This window comes from Lepidochelys olivacea (genome assembly GCF_965140295.1).
Source record: "Lepidochelys olivacea isolate rLepOli2 genome assembly, chromosome: 6".
Lineage (NCBI taxonomy): Eukaryota > Metazoa > Chordata > Testudines > Cheloniidae > Lepidochelys > Lepidochelys olivacea.
Genome location: NC_140416.1, coordinates 118,014,862 through 118,038,722, shown reverse-complemented (window position 1 = coordinate 118,038,722; position 23,861 = coordinate 118,014,862). Strand labels below are relative to the sequence as shown.

The 23,861-nt window shown below is 41.9% G+C and overlaps 1 protein-coding gene across 3 annotated transcripts in view; it reads left to right on the top strand.

Moving 5' to 3' along the window:
* Positions 1-21,586, top strand: part of KIAA0586 — a 134,257-nt gene extending 112,671 nt beyond the window's left edge. For 2 of the 3 annotated variants that reach the window (XM_084630194.1, XM_084630193.1), the window contains exons 32-33: positions 15,284-15,349; positions 21,301-21,585. In XM_084630194.1, coding sequence (XP_084486320.1) covers positions 15,284-15,349; positions 21,301-21,446 — 212 coding nt within the window. In that variant the 3' untranslated portion in view covers positions 21,447-21,585. Of the gene's footprint in view, positions 1-15,283; positions 15,350-21,300 lie in introns of all 3 variants that reach the window. The other variant, XM_084630195.1, reaches the window with a different exon arrangement.
* Positions 21,587-23,861: the final 2,275 nt, after the last annotated feature.

The following is a 23,861-nucleotide window of genomic DNA, read 5'->3' as shown; positions in this document are numbered from 1 at the left end:
GTGTGCACTAGCAGCGAGGCTCCCCCACTGAGAGCTCAGCTGAAATCACTGAGACCTGGGTAGAACCTCAAGAGACCAACTCGCAGAGGTCACAGTGGCAGGTGGCAGCAGCAGGTGACGGCGCAGGGCCATTGGCAACAGAGTGATGGAGCGAATGGTGACACAACAAACAACAGTGGCCAGAGTGAACAGTGAACAGCTGGAGGAACAAGCAAGGTGCCTTCTTGCCCCCCGCCCCCCACCTGGGAGGTGAACTCATGTGAAAGCGTCTCTCAAGTCTGAGTCTCCACTGACCAAGAACAACACTGGTGAGTGTTAATGAGGCTGTTAAGAATGCTGGAGACACAACACAGTTCGTGCAAACAAACATGGCTGTGGCATCATACTTTCTATGTAAGCAAGAGATACCACACACTACAAACTGGAGGCCAATGTTAAGGGCATTGTCACTTGTTCATCCTGAAGTTGAACACTGGTTCCGAACAAGACCAGTAAGCGCTCGCTATCTTTCTGCAAGAAACTCAGCTGACTGGCTAGAAGCAAGGGTGCAATAGTGAAAGACTCACCAGTTGAAAAAGTGTAGAACTCTCTCACCACATTCAAAAAATTTGCATACATGGCTGATGAATGCACTGATGCAAATGGGCATCAAGTACTAAGTCGTGTATGTTATCTTGATGTCAGTGGTAGGCCAGTAGATGCATTTCTAGATGTTCAAGTTATAGAAGACACATCGGCTGCATCTGTGGCAACCTACATCTTAGAAGAGTTAAATGCTTGTCAGTTGGACCCCAAACAGATGGCTGCTTGTGCATTTGATGGAGCTGCAAACTTCTCTGGAAGACGGTGGAGTACAAGCTTTTCTCAGAGAAAAGTGTAACCCTAATCTCTCCTGTACACACTGCAGAGGCCATCTACTCCAACTAGTACTAGTATGAGGTGCAGACTCTTCAAAAGACATTAGAAAAAGCTATACATTTAATGTCTTCATTATATTCTTTTTTCAGCAAGAGTTCAAAAAGACTGAATATCTTGGAAAATATAGAAGATACACTGGGACTGAAGTTCAAATTAGTCCAACCTGGGGAAACCCTCTGGCTTTCTCATGAGTGATCCTTGGCTGTTGTCTGAACTCCAGCCATTATTACTGGCTTTGGAAAATGTCTACCAAGATGGGATGGATCTAAGTATTGAGGCTGGTAGATTACTTTTGCTACTATGTTCAGAGAAGACTATTGCCATTCTCCCTCTTGTAAGTCTACTGTCGAAATCACTTGGGTCATTGAACAATGCCATCCAGGTATCTGTTACAACAGTAGTAGATCTTTGTCCAACAACAGTAGCTACATTTGGATCAATCAGAGAGCTATCCATTGAAAAAGTACTGGAAGAAGCAAAGACTTCAGTCAAGAAGTTGACTAATGAAGGCATTTATATTGAACCCTTAAGTGAAGAGGACAAGAAGTGTTTGTTAATCAACTGAAAAAGTACACAGACTTGATTCTTAAAAATCTACAACAGCGACTTCTATATTCTACTCAACCTCTACGAAGCTTTTACAGATCCCTGTCCTCTAAAACACCAACAATTGAGTGGAGTGAGGCACTACCAGCAATGGGGCTGCCATGTGCTCAGGACAGAATAGAGAATTTGAACACAGAGTGGGATATCATACGACAAATGAATGAAGATTTGACTTCAACTTCTTTTTTATCATCACTAGTGGCTCGACCCGAACTTTATGCTATGTTTCCTGGGATGAAAGAAGTAGGAATTCATCTCTTGCTACTCCCAGTCACAACAGCTACAGTTGAGTGTTCTTTTTCATCATTGAATAGAATTTTGTGTTCTGAAAGGAGTCACCTTCTGCCTGATCATGTGAATGAACTAATGAGCATATCAGCTGAAGGAATGGAAGTAACCAGACGCACGAGAAGCCACCAAAATGAACGCATTGCATTCAAGAAGTTCATTAACGGAGTTGTGTAAAATTATAACAAGAAACCAAGAAGGATGTAGATGTAGTGCTTCATAGAAGGCTTGAGTAGCCAACTTTAATTTGTGTGATGATTTTAAAACATGAGTTAAATCTAATAAAATGGTCATGAAACATTTTTGAGTTTTTACTATGGTGTCATACAGCCCACCTTCACCCTCATGGTCTCACCCCTCATCAGCCGTGACCCCCACCCTGTAAATTCGAACACCCCTCCCCCCCCCTTTTCAATTCCTGGGGAAAACACTGAATGGAAGCACTTGTGGAGCAGGGCAGACTTCTTCTCATCTCTCATCAGTGATCCCTAAGGTAGACTAAGTAGCAGTGTTGATTTTTCCTTAGGAGTATACCATTTTGGACTCAAAGGATAGCTGCCGGGTAGAGTCTTCAGGGTCAATGCTTTAAAATATGCAGTAGGGAAAAATTGTGGGGACCTTTTTAGTCTGAGTCTAGTTTTGCAGGAGGTCTTTACAGGTCTGACTTATTGTGCATTCTCAATAAGTCATTTGTAATCAAAAAACCTTTGCATATGTCACTTTTATATTTCCTGTAATAAAACTGCAAGAGCAATTAACATTTTGGACTATAATATTTTGCAAGCTTGTTGCTAAAAGTGAAGTTTAATGAGTTATGACCTATAGAAATAGCCAGTTAATTTTTATTTTAGAATTATAAATTTCTCCAAAACCAGCTTTTTATAATAGATATGACTGTTACACAGTACCATAATCAGTCTGGGTACTCTTTAGATAAAGTCAAGGAAATCTGCACAAAACTGGAAAGCATTTTTATAAGAGTGTATGTACTTATCTGGCAAGTGATTAGTGGATTTTGTCCATTTTAAAAAAAAATTATTAAAGATTGCCACACTAATATTATATATTTCAGAGCTAGTCATTGTGGATCTGCCATGGTTTTCTGAAATTTACAAAGCGTTCTGTGGTCTTAACATTCTGCAGGAAACATTAAAATAATATATTCCTTCATTGTCATATAACTTTTTCCTGTTTAAGTAGGTGTTGGAAAGCAGAAGTTCTATAAATGAATTTTACGGAAGACTTTGGAGGAAGAGGGGCCTGTAAACTAGACTGAAATTAATGAATATACGAATTAGAAATCAAAACTTTATGTTTAGTCTGAGGAGAAACAATTCCTTAAGCCATAACCACATGGCTGTTTCTTGTTTGTATCAACTCTGGTTGATGGTTATTGTCTTCTGTTAATTCTCTGGGGCAGCGGCCTGACTTTGTTGAATGAGCCAATTGTTTTCCTTTGTGTTGCCCATCAAGTAAGTCCCCATCTGGTTTGTATCAGACTGTTTTCACAGCCAACAACTGCTGCCTTTTCTATATCCTGACACTTAAGGGCCTCATGCTATCAAAGCATTACTGTGATAGCCTGTCTGGCTGGGTCTATACAGCTGTGCCTTGCAGCTTGAAACTATTACCCAAGTAATGGTAACTTAGAACTTGAACTGGCTCTTATTCCCATTGGTGTCGTGTGTACAGTGAACAGAATACATTTTTGTTGAACTCTGTATTCAACAAAAATTCTTTAAGGCTTTTCTTTAGTTTTTGTCATGGTCTAGTTTTTATTTTGTAACAGCTTCCTGTATCTGAGAGATCACTGTGTATTCTTTTCAAAAGCTAACGTATATGAAATGAGTAATGTTTAGTGATAGCATAGCTGTCCTCACTTAATTTTGTTTAAATTCATTTGTTATGATATACCTTACATTAAAGCCTGATAAGTGAAAATAAAACAAGCAAAGGCTTCTTAACTAGGATTTTCTTTATCAGATTTAGAATAGATTTCCAGTTGAGATAAGAGCCTTTTTTTAGCTCAACAAACACAGATATGTGAACAATGTCATCAACTTTAGCTAGCACTGATTCTATCTCACTTTTAATTTATTTTAAATTGCCATCTAAAAGAATGGAACAGTACAGAATATTGAATTCTGCAATAGTATATTAATTTTGTATCTTTAATAAAAGAGGGAAGGCTCAGACCCCCTTGTGCTGTAATTTGTGCAGTAAAACTATTATTTGTATTACAGACGCACTCAGAGGCTCCAGCCACTATGAGGGCCCTACTGTGCTAAGTGCTGTACAAACACATAGTAAGAGACAGTCCCCACCCCCAAAGAGTTTACACTCTAAATAAACAAGACAGGCAAGGGGTATGAAAAAGGGAATAGTATTGTCTTTGTTTCATAGATTCAGCACTGAGGAACGCAGAGATTAATTAACTTGCCCAAGGTCACACAGTGAGTCTTTGTCAGAGTCAGGAATGCAACCCAAATTTTCTGAATCCCAGTTCATTGCCTTAAATAAGTTTATTTTCTCTCGCTCACACACTCATGCACACACGCCCATGGTTTGAAGACATCCTCTGGAATCAATTCTCTCCCCTGCACGTACTTATGTATATTTATATATGGGAGAGAATTGATTTGAAACCATATATAGATAGTCCTATAGAATATATATATATATATATATATATATATATGGTAGTGGTATCAAGTGATGTATTTAAGCAACAGTAGATTTATACAGTTTCTAAATTATTAAATTCTATGGCTATTAGTCAGTTTTGTACTAATGAGAATTTTTGCTAGTCATTTTCCTCCCTTCTCTTCAGACTGGCTGTGAATATTTTGCAAAAGGGAGTGTTTGCCATTTTCTGGCATACATCGTTAGTAAAGTTTTACATTTTGCAAAGTTCTCAAATTACTCAAGATAAGGATGGCAGATTTGCCAGCAAACCTTTTTGTGCCTCTGCTCCTAGGCTACTGTCTAAATGCTATAAAGGCAGGATTACCTCTTGTCTTTCCATTAGGTGATTTCTTCAAATCAAAGCTTTAGGGGATCTTTGGCAGAGCAGCAGAAGGGAGCTTACATTGCAAATGCCTGCAGTACAGTTGACCTATAAATAGATGGTTCACATTTTTCCACCTTTTTTTATTGGTGCTTACTAGTAAAGGATCCTGCAGTGGGTTTTCAAACGTGATAAACAGAAATATGGAGTCACCTCTTTAAAATATCCTAGACTTGCTAATTGCAAGTAGTTTCTTTTACGTTAACTGATGTCTGGTTGGAATGTGCAAACACAGAGTTGATGTCTATGTTGCGCCATAGTGCATACTATGGGGTGTGAACTGCAAAGCACACCAAATTGTTGCACTCTAAATGCCCCATGTAGATGCTTCTGGTGCAAGTTATAAGATGCTTAGTGATGGTTAACGTAGTTCTCTTTTCAGCAGCAGGACTAAGTTAACACAAACTAGGTACCATGTAGTTCGCTCCAGCAGCATCTACGCTGGGCAGTTAGAGCACTGCATGCTGGTGCCTGCTGCAGTTCTCACCCTTGCAGTCTGAACTATGGGGCTGTGTAGACAAGCCCTCAGGCTTCTAACTGCTATGGTCTGCTGTCTAACAAATGTTCTTAAAGGCGGTCATTGAGGCAAGAGTTTGTCAACTTGAGAATTAGAAGTGTTTGTTCTGGGAATATTTATCAAAGAATATAGCACTCAAATGAAATGAAACTAAAGTTCTCAGAAAAGTGGTGACCTAAAGGGTCTTTTTATTCAAGATCTAGTTGTTTGCTTTTTTCAGAGAAAAACATTTACTCAGTATTTCAGACAAGTGTACTGTCGTGGAGTAGTGTATGCATTAAAATTATGTAATTACATTGCAAATATGGATCTCTCAAAATGGTGAGTATTTGTAGTTGAAATACTTTAGTCTGATTCTTGGCGAAATACTTCCACATGGAAATTTTTATAATTTTGGAAGAGTCAACCTAAAGTATTTAAAAACAATACTCCTTTTCTACATGGATTATGTGGGTATTCAGGTATTAAAAATGTTGGTACTCGGGCTCTGGCCATTTACACAAACTTATGTTAATTAATGTACAGAATCTTACTTTTAGTGCATTTGACACACATTTGGATTTTTTCATGAAGTTAGTTACGTGTGAAAAGTGACTATTAGACAACCCTGGTGACAGAAGTTATCTGTTCAAAGAACAGGACGGCTTGGACAGCTGGAGTGCAAGCTTCCTAATGCACAAACCTCCATACTAACCTAGATGTGGATCATATTTAAGGGTCAGAGGGTAGTGTCGTCTGCATGCCCACAGGTTTCAGAGTAACAGCCGTGTTAGTCTGTATTCGCAAAAAGAAAAGGAGTACTTGTGGCACCTTAGAGACTAACCAATTTATTTGAGCATAAGTTTTCGTGAGCTACAGCTCACTTTTCTTTTTGCATGCCCACAAAATCCTTACCTCCTCTCTGTTGAGACACCTGTTTAGATTTTGTGCAGTCCTTGTGAAATGATTCACTTTGTGCTTTGCTTCAAAATTTATTCCTTAAACTTCTTCTTGATGCCAGTATTATAATGCTTTTATTGTAATATGATCCACCAACAACTTCGAAGCATTAGTGCCTTTCTGCATAAGACTGGTTCTGACTAGAGGATATGTAGCATCCGTCAACTGAAAAATTATCCAATAAAATAAAATATTTTTGAATTATTTTTGCCACTTAATTAAGATAACACTTCTAGCACACTAAACACCAAGCTTCAGAAAAACAATGGGTGAAATCTTGGCCCCATTTAAGTCGATGAGAGTTTTGACATTGTTTTTGGTGAGGCCACGATTTCACCCAGTGTCTTTAAATATTATTAAGAGGCTGGCTTGTGCTCTATTATGCTTGCTCCCAGAACCTTGCCCTCTTAAATTCATAGGAGAATGTTTGAGTCCTAATGAAAGTGAGGGATTAATAGTGCTGAATGACACATGACATTTTGTAAGCAGGTGAGTGCATGCTTCCCACGGAGTTCTACACATACATATTCAGTCTTGACCTGCAACACACTGAACCTGTTTCATAAGCAGACACTGCCAGTCACAGTGAATTGTGCGGTGGCTTAGTAATATGGAGAGTTGTGTGCTAAAGCCAGTGCAGGAGCCACCAAACTACAGATAATTTTCATGATGCAACCCAGACTAGATTGAGCAAAGGTTCTTAGAGGGCAAAGAACAATACATTAACCGACGGCACTATATAGCCTTTATTGAGAGAATTCCTTTATTTCTTCAGACACTTCACTGGCGCCAGATTTTATGTTAAATGTGTGAACTGCAAGAGTCTGAATGCATTTGAAACACACTTTGATTTGTCAGTTCAGTTTCAGTTATTCTCCTGATACTCTCAGAAATGAAAAAACAAAAATAAGCAACGGTTAAAGCTTAAAAATATGTTTGACTGTGAGATTCTACCTGCTATCTCATTAGTAAAATACCAGTGCTCTAATCTCTGGCGCTGTCAGGATTTAGATACACCGGAGGGAGCATTATTACAATTAATAGGTAAAGACAGGAAGTCTCTCTGGTGCCAGCACTACTGCTATGTTGTAGTGAATGTGCGTATCTGCATAGGCAGGGGTGTGCTGACCAACTTTGATAATACTGGTGTTGAGTGGTGATTCCCACAACTAGTAATCTGGATGTATGCATGTTTAATACTTGCTGCTTTCACTTTAAATTCTGACATTAAATGTGTGCTTTAGACCCCAAAACCGTATCAGAAATAACCATTGGAACTAAACATGACAGATATTTTTATAACATACTTTAATATCAGTTTCCCCTTCATCTAACTGTCAAACTTTGCAGAAAATGAAAAAAAGATGCAGGTAGGGGAAATATTTTTAAAAAATTATTTTTGCTGAATTAAAAAAAATCCAGAGGGACACTAATACTAAGCATCCCTCAGAGTTCATGACGGTAAAGTTTTGCCAACTAACATTCTCAACTAACATTTTTCAGATTCTTCTAACTCCACAAGCTCTTTATCAAAGTTGTCTGTCTGTAGTGGAGCCAGACAGTGACTGTCCATTCGAGGGGTAAACCCGCTCTGTGACCTTTCCAGCAGTCCCCATCAGTGTGGCACTACTCCCCCAGTGTGCACCAGAGTGGTACCCCCAGCTTACCTGTCAGAGTTCCCGGCGTCATTCCCCGGACTCTAGACAGTGTTTCCCGGGATCCCAGCATCATTCGCTGGCTGTCTGCTGCAGACCTGTCGAGGCATGCCGCCAGTCTCCGGAGTCCCAGCACCGGTCCCTGGAGTGGTGGGATCGATCTCCAAGCTCTTGGCTCTGCTCCAGAGAGTCCAGACACTGGTCCCCAGGGTCCCGTCATTGGTTCACTGGTACGGATCCCCACAGGCAAGGCGTCAATCCTCCCGATTCATGGAGTGGCACAGCTCTCAAAGCATCAGTCACTGGGGTACCGTTGCTGATCCACCGAACGACAACGCGACGCCTATCCCCGGAGCCGCGGCACTGGGAGCAGTCTTCCTGGTACAGGTCACCGGTGGAGACCCATGGAGAGGGCCAACGGGATTGGGGTAGATGGGCGGCATCGGCACCATCCTGGTGTCTCCCTCAGGCTCAGAGAGTGAGGAAGAAGTTCTACTGGCAGGACAGGGCCACCCACTGGGGTCGTCGACATTCCCATCAGGACCACCAGTACCTACATGGCACCAAGGTCAATGCCTGGCTGCCTGGCAGCTATGGAACCCCTGGGGGTTTCCCCAACCATCACAAGGGCACCGATCAGTGTCAGGGGCGTCTGAGAAACGGTCAGCGACTATCTCCTGACCACCCGTGGACTCGAAAGCAGAGTCAGACCAAGGTCCCCAGGGTCAATCAGCCCCAGCTGGGATCCCCTGGCGGAGGCCACAGAGGTGGCAGACCCACCATTACCCGCTTCCTCATCCTCTTCGCCTGATGAGGTGATAGCGGGACTTTCCCACATGATCCCCCATGATGATATAAAAGCCCACCAGAAGCTTCTTAAGAGGGTGGCTTCGAACCTGGGGTTAGAGTCCGAGGAGTTGGCAGAACCCTCCGACTCCACAGCCCCCTCCAGGGTGGCATTGCCAGTCCATGAGGGAGTGATAAAGCTGAGCAAGGCCTTGTGGCACACTCCCTCCTCCCTGCCCCCCATTTCCAAGAAGATGGAGAGAAAGTATTTTATCCCTGCTACAGGATTTGAATACCTATATACACATCCCACTCCTAGCTCACCGGTGGTATCGGCAGCCAATGAGCGTGATAGTCAGTGTTAGAGAGCTTATTCCTTCACTCCCCCACTTCCCTGGTCCTTCTTGCATGAACAGAGAGCAACAATATCCAAAGTCCGAAGGTGCAAACAATTTGATGTTTATTGGGGTGAACTTCCAGCAAGCTTACATACAAGTTCCTTTTTCCTTATTTTCGAATCCCAACTTACTTCCTGTTTGCCCCTAATTTATATAGTAATATTCTTAGCTATACCTTAACCAATCATTCTACTAAAATTTACCTAACCAATCCTAACATGATTAGCTAACCAATTATATCCCACCACCTTAATTAGTTTACACCCAGCAAAATTAATTATACAGCAGACCGAAACAATCACAGAACCAGACAGAGACCATGCAAATAAACAATAGCAAAGTGGGAACTATAATGACAAAACAATACAGAAGCAAGAATTTCACAACAACATCTATAAAAACATAAGGGTTTCCCAGCTGTCTATTGATAAATGAGTTCTTACCAGACAGAAAACTATCAAACTAAATTTCCTTTTACATCTTCTAGGCTCTTCCCTTTCTCTGGAGGTGATAGATCGGATCACCTTCCTAACAGTCCCATATTGATTAGTTTGGAATGTGAGGATGTGACCGCTCACTTCCCAGCTTATGGCTGCCTCTGCTGCTCAGCCAAAGGCATTGGCCCAAGAACAGGGCCTCAGACTGTCACAGTGAGAGAAGGCCCTTACACAGATTCTTTCTTGTATACCTCTATTACTAGCTAAATGATAAACATAGACCTACATTCTTAAAGTATAGGCCTTTACAGGCAAGCCTGAATATCTATATCCTAACAGTCAGGGCCAACTGGGATTGACCCCTAAAAATAAGGAGGCAAAGAGGCGTGATCTCTTTGGCAGAAAAATTTATTCAACTGCCAGCTTCCAGTTAAGAGTGGCCAACCATCAGGCCTTACTTGTCTACTACGACTTTAACATTTGGCAGTCCATGGGTTTGCAGACTCGCTGCCAGAGGAGCCCAGGAAAGAGTTCCTGGCTATTCTGGATGAGAACAGAGCTGTGGCCAGGGCAGCCCTCCAAGTAGCCTCAGGTGTGGTGGACTTTGCGGCCTGGACCATGGCTTCGGCCATTTCCATGTGGCGTGCCTTTTGGCTGCAGTTGTCGGGCCTGTCAGTGGAGGTTCAGCAATCCATCCAGGACCTCCCTTTTGACAGCCTGGCGCTGTTCATGGAACAAACAGAGAGCAGGTTACATGGCCTGAAAGACTCTAGGGCTACCTTGTGCTTGCTGGGCCTCTACACGCCGGCTCCCGTGAAAAAGTGGTTCAAACCACTGCACTCCCACAGGTTCGGGAACCAATCCCAGACAGCCCTTCCATAGAAAGAGTAGGAGCTACAAGTGCCGGCAAGGCCAACAGCTGGCACCCTCAGCTCCCTCGAGCTCTACCCGCAGTCAGCAGGGTAATAAGCAGTATTTTGAGAGTGCGCTCGAGCCTGTGTCCTAGATCCAGCACCCTTGCTTTTCTCTATCTCTGTTCCTCCCTGCTAGGGCTTCTATAAAATTGGACTAGTGGGTCCTCGGCACAGTAGCAGGGAAGTACACCCTCCAGTTTATTTCTACCCCTCCCTCCGACCCCCCCACCCCCAGACCCCATCCCTCTTCAGGTACCCTTCTCACGAGCATCTGCTCCCTCAGGTGGTGCAGGGCCTTCTCCGAGTGGGAGCAGTGGAGGAAGTCCCTCTGTACTTGAAGGGGAAAGGATTTTACTCACATTATTTTTTTGATCCCAAAGGTCCAGAGGTGGGCTACAGCCCATTCTCGACCTACGGAGCCTCAACAAGTATCTTAAGAAGTTGAAATTCTTCATGGTCTCCCTGGCCTCGATCATTCCTTCCCTGGATCCAGGAGACTGGTACACTGCCCTTGACCTGAAAGATGCTTACTTTCACATATCGATCTTTCACAGACACAGAAGTTTCCTACTTTTCATAGTTGGGACCACCCACTAGCAATTCGCAGTGCTCCCCTTTGGCCTAGTGACAGCACCAAGCGTATTTACAAAGTGCATGGCAATGGTGGTGGCCTACCTCAGACGTCGGGGTATCCAGATTGTCCATACCTCAATGATTGGCTCATCAAGGGCTGCTCCAAGGTACAGGTCCAGTGCAGCGTTGAGATGTTGCAAGCCACTTGTCAAGCTCTAGGCCTGTTGATAAACTAACAAAAATCCACATTGGTTCTGGTTCAAAGAATAGTTTTTCGGAGCGGTCTTCGACTCTGCCAGAGCCTACATGCCAGAGGCCAGGTTCAGGGCAATGGCAGATCTGATTGCCAAAGTCATGGCCCACCCGATCACCACATATATAGTTTGGCACGTGAGACTCAGACTACGCCCCCTCCAGATGTGGCTGGCGTTGGTCTACTCCCTGGCCAGGTATCACCTGGACAAGCTCCTCACAATCCCGCCATAGATACTTACTTCCCTGCAATGGTGGTCTGACCCTGGTGTTGGAAGGTGTGCCATTTGCAAGCCCACGGTCTCCCTGATATTGGATGCATCTCACCTCTGATGGGGAACGCATCTCGGTACAGTGCGAACGCAGAGGCTATGGTCAGGAGAGGAGCTTATGCTTCACATAAATGTCAGGGAGCTCAGAGCCACCCTTTTGTGTGGTGTTCCTTCTCCACCTTTCCAGTCGGGTAGTACAGTTGTTGACGGACAACACGGCCTTCGTGTTCTATGTAGCAGGTCGGGGATGCTCTTTCATCGGCTCTGTGCCAGGAAGCCCTTCATCTGTGGGACTTCTGCATCCAACATGTGATCCACGCTAGAAGCCTCACACCTCCCCAGCATCCGGAACACACTAGTCGTGGTCCCTCCACTCAGACGTTGTCAGGATGCTCCTCCAGAAGTGGGGAAAAACTCCAGGCACCGGTGCATGTGGCAAGCACACACACCTACAATGGAATGGACATGAACAACACATCTTGAAAAACATTTGAAGAACAACAGTTACAAAAAGTAACAGTCTTTTTCCTTTTGTACGTGAGGGAAGTTCAAGATGAACTGCACTGACTTCTATTATTTGATAAGTTCTTTGGAAGCACTTTTCTGAGATCAACAGAAAGGGGTGAGGCCAAGCCAGATGGGTTACTAGGCAAAGAGTTCAATTCCCTCTACATCCACTACAGACCAAGGCAACCCAGATTTAAAGGACTAGTAGAGATGTTAGTCACAGAAATGAAATATTTGTATATCAAATTCTCCATTTTCATTTCAATAGTATTATTTGCTTCTGGAGCTGCTTTCTAATTGTCCTTCTTCTCTACTGATCTTTTACCCTATATTATTTCTGATTTTGAAGAATGTTTCTTTTTCTTTCTTTCTTGTTCCTTTCAGCATTGTTTGTCATTCGTGGGAACATCAACTGTTTGGGAAAAACCACTGAACCTTGAACGCAGACTTGTTTGAAGGAAGGAAGAACTCATTTTCAAATATTTTCCCTTAGAAATTGTTAGCTTGTAAGCTGTTGCCTCCCTTTCTGTTACTGACTTGGGATCTGAAACTTTTTTCTTTTTACAAATATTTATAGTTTGCATTTAAACTACAGTTTACACCAAAAAATATGAAAGAAAAACAAAGAATAGGGTACACCAAGTGAGACTGAAACTTCCAAGTTTAGGTCGAAACCACTTGTAACTCATGCTTACACAGTGCACTTTGTAGCCCCTCTAGTCCACCTATGGAAGTTTCTTTGTTGCTACAGCCTTTGAACCAAGGAGTCTGGGTTCTTTGCTCAACAAGTAGAGGCTCATACTTTTAGATCCAGAGGTCACAGGTTCAAATCCCTGCAGATGACAATCTGTTTCTGCAAAATAACTGTATGTTTTAACCATAAATTCCTCCTTTTCAAATGTAACTCAGCCCAGGCTCACTAGAAGTTTGGCCCAAGTTTGCTGAAGGACTTCTGGGTTTATAACAAAATCAGCCAAGTTTTTCAGTCATGAAAATAGAAGTGTGAGCATTTGAAGAGCAACTTTCCCTAGTTATAGTGTTTTTATTGTTTGTATTCCAGTAGGAAACAGAGGTCCCTGTCAAGATTAGAGCCCCTCTCAAATGTACACGCGCGCGCACACACACGCGCTCTGAAAAGACAGTCCCTGCCCCAAACAGCAAAGGTATATGGAAGTCCTGGCCTCACCACCAGCAGTGTGAAATAATCAGGAAGGGAGAATAGTAGGAATCAGGAAGAGAGAATTCGATCCCATTAAATTCTTCATTGTGTCACAGACGTCTGATAAATGTATATACTTTGAATGTAAATTCCAAAGCTATGTGGATGAGGGGTAAGCAGTGGACGTGATATACCTTGACTTTGGCAAAGCTTTTAATACAGTCGCCCACAGTATTCTTGCCAGCAATTTAAAGAGGTATGGATTGGATGAATGGACTATAAGGTGGATAGAAAGCTGGCTAGATCGTCGGGCTCAGTGGGTAGTGATCAACGGCTCAGTGTCTAGTTGGCAGCCGGTATGAAGCAGAGTGCCGCGGGGTTGGTCGTGGGGCCGGTTTTGTTCAACATCTTCATTAATGGTCTGGATGATAGGATGGATTGCATCCTCAGCAAGTTTGCGGATGACACTAAGCTGTGGGGAGAGGTAGATATGATGGAGAGTAGGGATAGGGTCCAGAGTGACCTAGACAAATTGGAGGATTGGGCCAAAAGAAATCTGATGAGGTTCAACAAGGACAACTGCAGAGTCCTGCACTTAGGATGAAAGAATCCCATGCACTGCTACAGGCTGGGGACCAACTGGCTAAGCAGCAGTTCTGCAGAAAAGGACCTGGGGATTACCGTGGACAAGAAGCTGGATATGAGTCAACAGTGTGCCCTTTTTGCCAAGAAGGCTAATGGTATATTGCGCTGCATTAACAGGAGCATTGCCAGCAGATCGAGGGAAGTGATTATTCCCCTCTATTTGGCACTGGTGGGGCCACATTTGGAGTATTGTGTCCAGTTTTGGTCCCCCCATTACAGAAAGGATGTGGAGAAATTGGAGAGAGAGTCCAGCAGAGGGCAACGAAAATGATTAGGGGGCTGGGGTACATGACTTATGAGGAGAGGCTGAGGGAAGTGGGTTTATTTAGTCTTCAGAAGAGAAGAGTGAGGGCGGGATTTGATAGGAGCCTTCAACTACCTGAAGGGGAGTTCCAAAGAGGATGGAGCTAGGCTGTTCTCAGTGGTGGCAGATGACAGAACAAGGAGCAATGGTCTCAAGTTGCAGTGGGGGAGGTCTAGGTTGGATATTAGGAAAAACTATTTCACTAGGAGGATGGTGAAGCACTGGAATGGGTTACATCGGGAGGTGGTGGAATCTCCATCCTTAGAGGTTTTTAAGGGTCGTCTTGACAAAACCTTGGCTGGGATGATTTAGTTGGTGTTGGTCCTGCTTTGAGCAGGGGGTTGGATTAGGTGACCTCCTGAGTTCTCTTCCAACTCTAATCTTCTATGATTCTATAATCTAGGTCCTACTCCTGTTGTCATTCAGGGGAAATTCCCATCTAAATCAGGAAGAGTTCATCGTGAATAAAGACTGCAAGATTAGGCCCCCATAGCTTGCTTGCTTTTTTTAGATGCGATGTTTATTAAAAAATATTCTTCTCGAGCAATGGAGAGTAACTTCATTTGGTCTGATGGAATTATTTGAGAACTGTTGATAACCACTCAGTTTGTGCATTTCATTGTCATTACTGGATGTAGGGATTAGAATATTGTATTCTATATCCTATACTGTGTAAGTGTAGCATCTTGAGACCATATGATTAATTCTTCTCTTCTACACTATGGTTCCAACTCTATAAGTGATTAAATTCCAGGAACATTGAATTGTGTAGTCAGTATATGGAAGTACAGATAGACATAAAGCTAAATTGAAAATATTGCTACTTATAATTAGCAACATAAGTGACTAACCACTGTAGGATATGTTCTCTTTTCAATTTTGCATGCAAACCACTTGGATCAAGATGAGACTGTTTCTCATCTTATATTATAGTCCAGCAAATCTGGGATAAGTTTGATTTTATGGAACAGAATCCTTCTTGTGTTTCCATACTTGGTAACTCTTCACTTCTACCAGATATTAAAATGAGTGTTTTTACAACACAGATTCCCAGGGAGACATGGATCGGACACATATTGAGCCCAATGTGTACCTCACATTGTTACTTAAAGGTAAGAGCTACAGGTGAAGTGTTCTGCTACCTATAGCTATTAAGTCACATTCTTTGAGTTCATTTGGCTTTCTTTTCCTTAACAGTTACTATCCTAAAAGGACCTAACAACATACATGCTCTCTCTTCTTGTTAAAGGTCTTTGTAAATATAACCCAGATGTAAAGCTTCATTGTGCACAAAAAAAAAAAGGGCAATGGGGGGTGGGGGGAAGCCAAAAGCAAAAGATTTTAAAAAGTCACTTCCCTTTAGGAGGTTTATAACATGTTGAATTAAAGAGCCGCAGGTGTTGTATTCAGAGCACTGGGGATAGCACTTGATAATGCCATGTGAGGGACGTTATTTGTTGAGACAGGACAGTGTTTAAACTTTGAAGTCAGTATTAAACAAAGTGAAGCAGCTGGAATCTGGCATGCGAAGAAACAAGTCATTCATATGAACTATTGCTATTAAGGGAACAAGAGGTACTGTATTGGAGTTGTTTTTATAGATGCATGAAAGTTTACTCTCGGACTTAGCTGTTTTACTTTTGCATTAAATTATACGTTTGTAAAGCAAGCATCCAAGCTTGGGTGGATGAGTGGTTGGTTGGAATGTTTTGCAACAAACATGAAGGGAGTGATAGAAATTGTTTTTGTATCTGTAGGGTAGTAGTTTGTACCCCAGTCCTTCAAACTGTTCCATGAGTGGATCCCTATATATTGCAGGTTTCCACAGGGGTCCGTCCACCTTTAGAGATCCAGTTGCAGGAACGAGGCCCCTGGTTGGGTTTCTCATTTAAGAGAATTCTTGATTTAAAATACCAGTCTTACTAACTGTCCCTGGAAGAACAGCACTGGACTAAAAGGATAAAGCATATGTTTTTATTTGGCTTTAAAAAATCAGATTTGTTTAGTTTTTTCTTTTGCCAAATAGAAAAAAATGATTTAAACATTTTTTCTTTGTTCCTAATGTTGACATATGGTGTTAGTAACCAAACCTCTCTTCAATCTGTTTGATTCCTGTTCAAATTGGCACAAGTTCCTGATGCACAGTATGCTGTATATGAAGTGTGTATGTGCAAATACATCTCACACAGAAAAATGTTTATAACTAGTCATGGATTGAAATAGGTAATTTTCATGTTTCGTTCAGTTAGAATCTTGAAATTTAGTACTGAACATTAATTTGTTATAGACTGCTGAGTACAAGGGAAAAAACTCCCAAATCTGAAAACTGACCTTCCCGTCACAGGGTCACTAAAATGTTGTCAGTCATTGTTATTGAATTTCAACCAATCAAAGGCTCTTACATGGATGTTAACGGTATCAATTTTCAAAAATTATGTTAATGTATTCTGTGAGATGGTGATGATGACTGGAGAAATGAAAGACATCTGAGGTCACTGGTTCTTCTTCTTGGGTTTTAACAAGGAAAATGTCTATAAATATGTTTAAGTAGGTGTTTATAAAACTAAATAGAGTACTTCCAGAACTTCTAAACAGGCAAAAGCTGCTGAACTTGTGATAAGAATAATGCTTAGTTATCTGATTTACTGTGTTTTTATGGAATAGTGAAATTCTCCATTCAATTTTTATATCCTATACTATACACCACTACTAGTTGCATATTTATGAATGAAGGATGTTTAAGATGAAAGCCTCTGTGTATTGATCATAAGCTGTTATCTTCTGATAAAATAATAAAACAAAATGCCACGTCATTAAAATAGGAGCTTGCCAAAGATTTTATACAGGACAAATACCGATAACTAGATCCAGCCAAAAAGGCAGATACAGCTGTTAGCGAGTGTATATGTTTGTATATTTGCAGATATATAAGCACACAAGCATATGTGCTCTGTGTGTGTGTATTTGTGTGTTTACATATAGGTGTGGGGGGGTGTGCGCGCATATGAGTTGTTTATATAATGTATGCACCATGCACATTAGAGGTCTGATTTAGAAAGAGTTGACAATAATAAAACACAGATGAGGGTAACTTAATAGTTGTGCCATTAGGCCAACATAGACTTAGAATACCAACAGCCTTGGAAACTTGCAGTCATGAAGCAAGATCTCAAACTTTCCTGAAATAGGATAGCCATAACCCTTCATGTTTAAAATATTGAAAGTATAGATAACACATTTTCTGTACATGTCTAATGTATACAGTAAAAAACATTTTAAAATTGTCTTGAAAATAAATCATTGTTCTTTATACACGGCACATTTTAAATGGCTCTTTAAAAAAATAAATGGAAGATAGTGAAATAGCTGAGAATATTTCTGTTGACCGATTAGAACGTATTATTCTATTGGTTTCTGTATGTACTTTTCACGTTTTATATCAAACATAAAATTGGACTCTAGTATGTCTGCAAAACATATTACAACATAAGTTAGGAAGAACTTAGACTGGTATTGGTCTATCAACACTCTAGCTTCAAACACTTGGCAGCTTAGATGAAGTTATTGCAAACCCCTTGCATCAGGGAATATTCTTTTTTAACAAACCTGAAAACAGCTGTTGAAACAATTACATCATGGAATAGTGGCATGGCTGTGGAAATTATTAACAAAGTCAAGCTTTGAAAGCATCAAATAATATAGGTAGAGTATACAAAGGTTTGCTTTAGTGTTTATTGATGATTTACAAAGTTTCCTTAGGCATCACACTTTCACATTTTAAGTCCATACTAGCTTAGTTTCTGACCAACAGAACATTCACACTTTTCAGTTCCCATTTTTCATAACCAGTTGCTTTTTTTAAGCAGCCCCTAGTTGCATAGAAAGCCCTTGTGAGCCCTTTCTGAAAAATAACTTAATATATGATGTGTGCAACTTTTTAGCATTTCCAAAAATGTCCTTTTAAATAGTCTTCAGAAGATGTACAACTTCTTGCATGTACTCACTGTGGGTTAGGTTTGCTCAGGGCTTATGCCAATGTAAAGCTTGGCTGCTGTACTTTGCAGAGGAAAGACAGCAAGGGAATGAGGCTGTTTGTGCAAAGTCTCATGGTGGGGGTGGGTGCAATGGAGGATCAGTCCCTGAAGAGTGAATTGAATTGGAAAGGGGGTGTCACCATAGCAGCCAGGTAAATTGTTGACTTAATAGGAACTCTGACAAAGAGATAGCAGTGGTATCTCTGCCTTCCTTCTACAGGGGCCAGTCTTCCTGAGGTGCAAAACGTGTAGCTAGCAAAGGTTGCTCCCTGTATTGGATTTACCGAGTTTGACCATAAATGTGTTTGACCTCCTTGGAAGTTGGCAGTTACTATAGACCGAAAAGCACTAGGTGAAATTTTATATTAGCAGGTTCCACAGTATGCATCCGATGAAGTGAGCTGTAGCTCACGAAAGCTTATGCTCAAATAAATTGGTTAGTCTCTAAGGTGCCACAAGTACTCCTTTTCTTTTTATATTAGCAGTGGTTTTTATTCCATCACTGATCAGTTTAATTAGCAATTTAAGTATGTTTTGGCACATTTAAGTGAAAGCAGGGTATTGCTGCATTGTCATAATAGATAAGCCTGACAAATATTTTATGTGTGGAATTGAGAGAATGGAGTTTTAATTGCCGAGGCTGTCGGAGAACAAGGGAAGATCACTAATGTACTGTGTCATGTTAGTAGAAAAACAAACTCCACCAGGAATTTCACTGTCACACTCACCAAAACAAGTATACTTTCAGCTCGCCTGTAGGATGTTTGTTTGTTACTGAACCCTTTATTTTACAAAGTGACATTGAGTTCACAAAATGCTATGTATGTAATGAAGCTTATGGTAGCTTGACAGTATTAATTGGCTGCAGGAGGGTGGTTCCTCCCTGCCCTAGATTTTAATTTTTGACTAATGACCTGAGGTACCTGTGGGAGGCTTTTGTCCTCATGTTTAAATCTGTGCTGCAGTTGCTGTAAAGCAGATAGATGTAAATTGAATTTACTCAGTAACTGGTTTCTTTATATACTCCAAAGACTAAATATATGTTCAAAGAATTTACTTTAGAGGCTCATTCCATAGTATGTTGATCAGATTAATTTGCCACTTGTTTCATTTTTTCCACAGTGGTGAAATGATTATCTTGAACTTCCCATGTCCCTTATTTTTAATTTTAAACCAATAGAAAAATAGAGTTCAGAAATAGGTTTTACAAATTACTACTGTGGGGATTCCCCCCCTCCCCCCCCCCGAAGTCCTGTTTATTTGGAATAGCTGTAGTATGGACAACAGTTAAATCTGTAATACTGTTTGTTTTTCTCACTGGTACTGAAAGTGATTAATTTGAGATCCTGAATTGTGTGCCATTAATTGCCGCCACCTCCCATCCTGCAGAAGATACCAAACAGTTAGTCGTATGGTGCCAAAGAACAGTGAAAGCTAGATGATATCTAAGGGCAGAGAGACCATCTTCCAGTCATTCAGTATTTTTTTGCCTCCTCTCCTGGAAGCATGGAGCCTAGTTAATGTTTTGAATCCAGATCCTCCTTTCCCTCTAGCACCTACTTAATGAGGTTAGACAAGAAGAAGGGTGACTCTGAGAAGAGGAACCAAAACAGGAAGAACCCAGCTAAGAAAGCTTAGACTTAGCATCACATGGTGACTGTGCACCAATTGTGCGTGCTACCAGTCCTGAAAAGAGTCTTGGGGAGCTTGCTCCAAGGGATCCTCCCCATAACTCTGCACACCTCCACTGGGAGGAGAAATGTCTGAGAGAACACTTCACAGGGCCCAGCACCAATTGTCAATATCCTTCCATTTGGAGGGATAATGGCTCTCACTCCACTGAATCTCTCTGAACCTATAGTGGATTTGATTGTGGTCAGCTTGCCTTTGGGTGGTTTAATTCTGATGCTGTTTTAGAGTCCAGTTCTGCTTCCATTGCATGTTATCACTCTCCTTGTAGACTGATTTACTGCCTGCTCCATCTTCTGCTGCCCCATCGTGTTTTCTTCCCACAGCTCCATGTAAGCAGCACCCTTACCTTTTGCCCACTCTTTCTTCTCTCCCATTCCCTGGTGTCTGGGTGCAGGAGTTTTCTCCCTCTCCAGCTTTTCAGCGCTGCAGTGGCTTTCCCTGCTGCTCAGCACAGGAGTGCAGCTACACACTCTTTGGGGCGTGCTTCCCATAGTGGCCTCCCAGCGTTGTAGCATGACCGCTGGGGTGCAGCGTCAGCTTGACTGCTGCCTGGGATGTCACCCTATTGAGGGCGTTTACACCTCCTGGGGCAGAAGGTTGCGATCATGACAGAGGAAAACTCAAGCTGTTGCTTCCCTCTACCAGGTAGACATAGATAGTTGAGGCACACTGAGCTGGTAGAGTTCTCCAGGCCTCCTTTCACATAAGCCACCTCCTGTCAGACAGCTTGTTACGTCTATTCTTCAGCTGGAATCTCCCACTGGATGGAAGAAAGGGGGGATGAATGACAAGAGGCTAACATAGGGCTTGTTCATCCAATCAGGGGAGGGGATGCTGGAAGGATGGTTTCCCTACAAGGGTGGAGTTAAGGCAGTGTTTGATCTGTAATGTAGGGTATTTGAGATTGTGATAGAGTGTATCTACTGTTAGTTACTTTAACTTTTCATTTCCTTGCTTTTTTAAATTTTGTGTCAGATATGCTGGGTGTCGCAACTTGAATTGTTTCATAAGACTTTTGGTATATGACTATATAAGATACAGATTTTTCTATTTCTGACACACACGCACACCTCCCCCCGCCCCCATATCTGTATGTGTGTACAGTGCCCCATAAAGAAATGTAGTGGCTGAAATAAGACCTCGCTGGGAAATATGAGACAGAGATGTAGCTGGCTGTGTAACACATCCAGCATATGTTTTGCCATATGTCTATCCTTGACATAAGAGTATGTATCCTTATATCCATAAGATGATGCAAGAAGGTGATGGCTTTAGTACATTTGAAATTGCTATATTTGGAGTGTAAAATAATGTAATTATTCTGCCTTTTATTTTAGGAGAGGAAACTGTACCGCATTTAAGTTCACTGACTTCTCCAGAGAAGATGTCCGTGATGCTTCCTTCCGTGAATATAGATGACCAGACACAAAGTATCAGTATGGTACATGGGGACTCGGACTCTTCAGGAACAGATACATTTTAAAACATGGGGGTTTTATTAATAGTCACGTATCTGAAAATTTTCTAGGGAAGTATTTTGTCTAGCTAGTGTTATAATCCATATATTTTTGGCATGAAATCTCTCAGTACTGTTTATTTTCTACTTACTGTCTTTTTGTAATTTTGTATTAATCAGAATGTGAATATATAAAATATTTTAAACAAAAATAAAAGAATATAATTTTTCATCATTACTGGGATTAAATGGGATTTCTTGACAGATCTTTTGAAAGAAACAGGCTAAACCACAACACAACAAAAAAGGGAAACACAGCTTTGGAGAGGAAGAACACATAAATGACTCTCCCATAAGTTGAATGTGCTAGTTAGTTGGTATATAGAGGCCGTTGTAACAGAATGGATTTTCAATTATTGAAAAGGGAAGTTCGGAAGTAAAATATATTTGAAAACCAAGTACTGAAAGAAGATTATTTTTTTAAATATGTTGAGCAGTTTTGATTCACTCCTAAAACTCTCCTAGCAAACAATAAGGCAACACAGACACAATTGCCACCTTTGTGGTTTTACTGGTATGTATTTCTTCTTGCAAGAGTTATTATACTTTTTCAATATTTTGGCATGTAAGTTTCTTTAGAGTTGTTTCTCATTCTTGAACGGTGACTGTATGAGAGATGATATGGAAATTTTTAAAAGATTAAAGAATTCCAGTAAAACAAATGCAAATTATATGACAAGAAACATCTTAACTAGTCACAGTCCTCAAAAAAATCCAGTATTCTCCCTTTAAAAATAACAGCTACCATTAATAGTCGTATATGCAAATGTATCACCATCACCCTCTGGAGAGATTATTCAGTTTGTTTATTGAGCAACGACAGTGTATTCAGTGCTGTACAAAATATAGAGGAAGTTGTGATCCTTGCCGAAGGGAGCTTCTAATCTAAATACAATAATTTGGATGCATAATGCTTCAAATACAGACATCAGCAGATGGATTTTTATGCCTTTGCTCCATTCTTTGTCCTATCTGTGCCTACAATGTGATAACCCTGGAAAGTCTGAGATATCACAGCTCTTTCAAGGCACCAGGGGTATCAGGGAGCATCTCAAGTGGCGAGGAAACAATCCCTTCCTTTTTTGGTGGTTTGTATGTACCTCACTGTGACTTTGAGGCATATAACAGCTTCCACTCCATCCTTTAATCATGTGCAGATACTGTGCTGCCATGAACAATTCCTGTTTGCAGTGTAGCTGTAGCCATGTCGGTACCAGGATATTAGAGAGACAAGGTGGGTGAGGTAATATCTTTATTGGGCCCACTTTTGTTGGTGAGAGAGACAAACTTTCAAGCTACACAGAGCTCTCCTTCAAGTCTGGGAAAGGTACTCCCAGTGTCACGGCAACATGCAAGGTGGAACCGTTTCTGTCAATCACATTTTAGATCAAGCTATGGTATGTAGCTACTTGTTCTGTTTTGATACTGTTGACCATGAGGTTCTGTTGACACGGCTTCAATCCCTTGCAAGGATAAATAGAAATTACTGAGCCATCAAGCTCAGAGGTATCCCAGAAGGTTCTCCTCCAGGGGCTCACTCACTGGGGTACTACAGACAGTGCCAAGTTTACTGTGGCACTGGGCCCACACTGAGAAGGAGCCCCAGTGCCTGGACTGTGGCCCCACTCCCCCCTTCTCCCTGTGCTCCACCTTGAGGCCCTGCCCTCACTTGGCCTCTTCCCCACCGAGGTCCCACCACTGCTCGTTCCTCTCTGCCCCTTCCCCCCATGCGGGTGGCAGGCAGGGCTTGGGGGAAAGAGTCCGGGTGGGGCATGGGCGGGGCCTCAGGATGGAGCACGGGCGGGGCTTCAGGGGGAAGAGGCTAAGCAGGGGCACGGCCTTGGGGGCAGAGCAGGGGGTGGGGCCATGGTCCGGGCACCGGGGCCCACAAAAGATTAATTCAGCCCTGACTACAGAGTGCTGTTTTTTATTCTTTCTGTCACACCTGTAAGTGGGGATACTAACGAAGGCAATGAAGTGCTGTGGGCATTTTTCTGGGTCTTGCAAACTAAACATTGATAAAAAATAAACCACAGGTAGCATTTCATTTGCGAGCTTGAGTACTGGGATTTGGTTCTCAGTGTTTTGAGGAGCACATAGGCCAGCAGTGCTGCTCGGAGAGGGGGTTGGGAGGGGTTCATGGCTGAGGGATGTGCAGATTTGGCGCATCCCTACTGCAGCCTCCACGGGTCCTATGGCGTCCCAAATAGAATTCCTGAAGTAGGGTGGGATGCGGTGATGCCACACGCTTCCTTTCCTCTCAAAGGTGAATCTTCCTTTCGTTCATGGTGCAGCAAACCTGGCAAACCCAAGGATGTGATTTGCACTTCTCTGGGCCAGTGGGGCAGAAGCTGGTATACTCCGTCATTTTATGAATGAGCA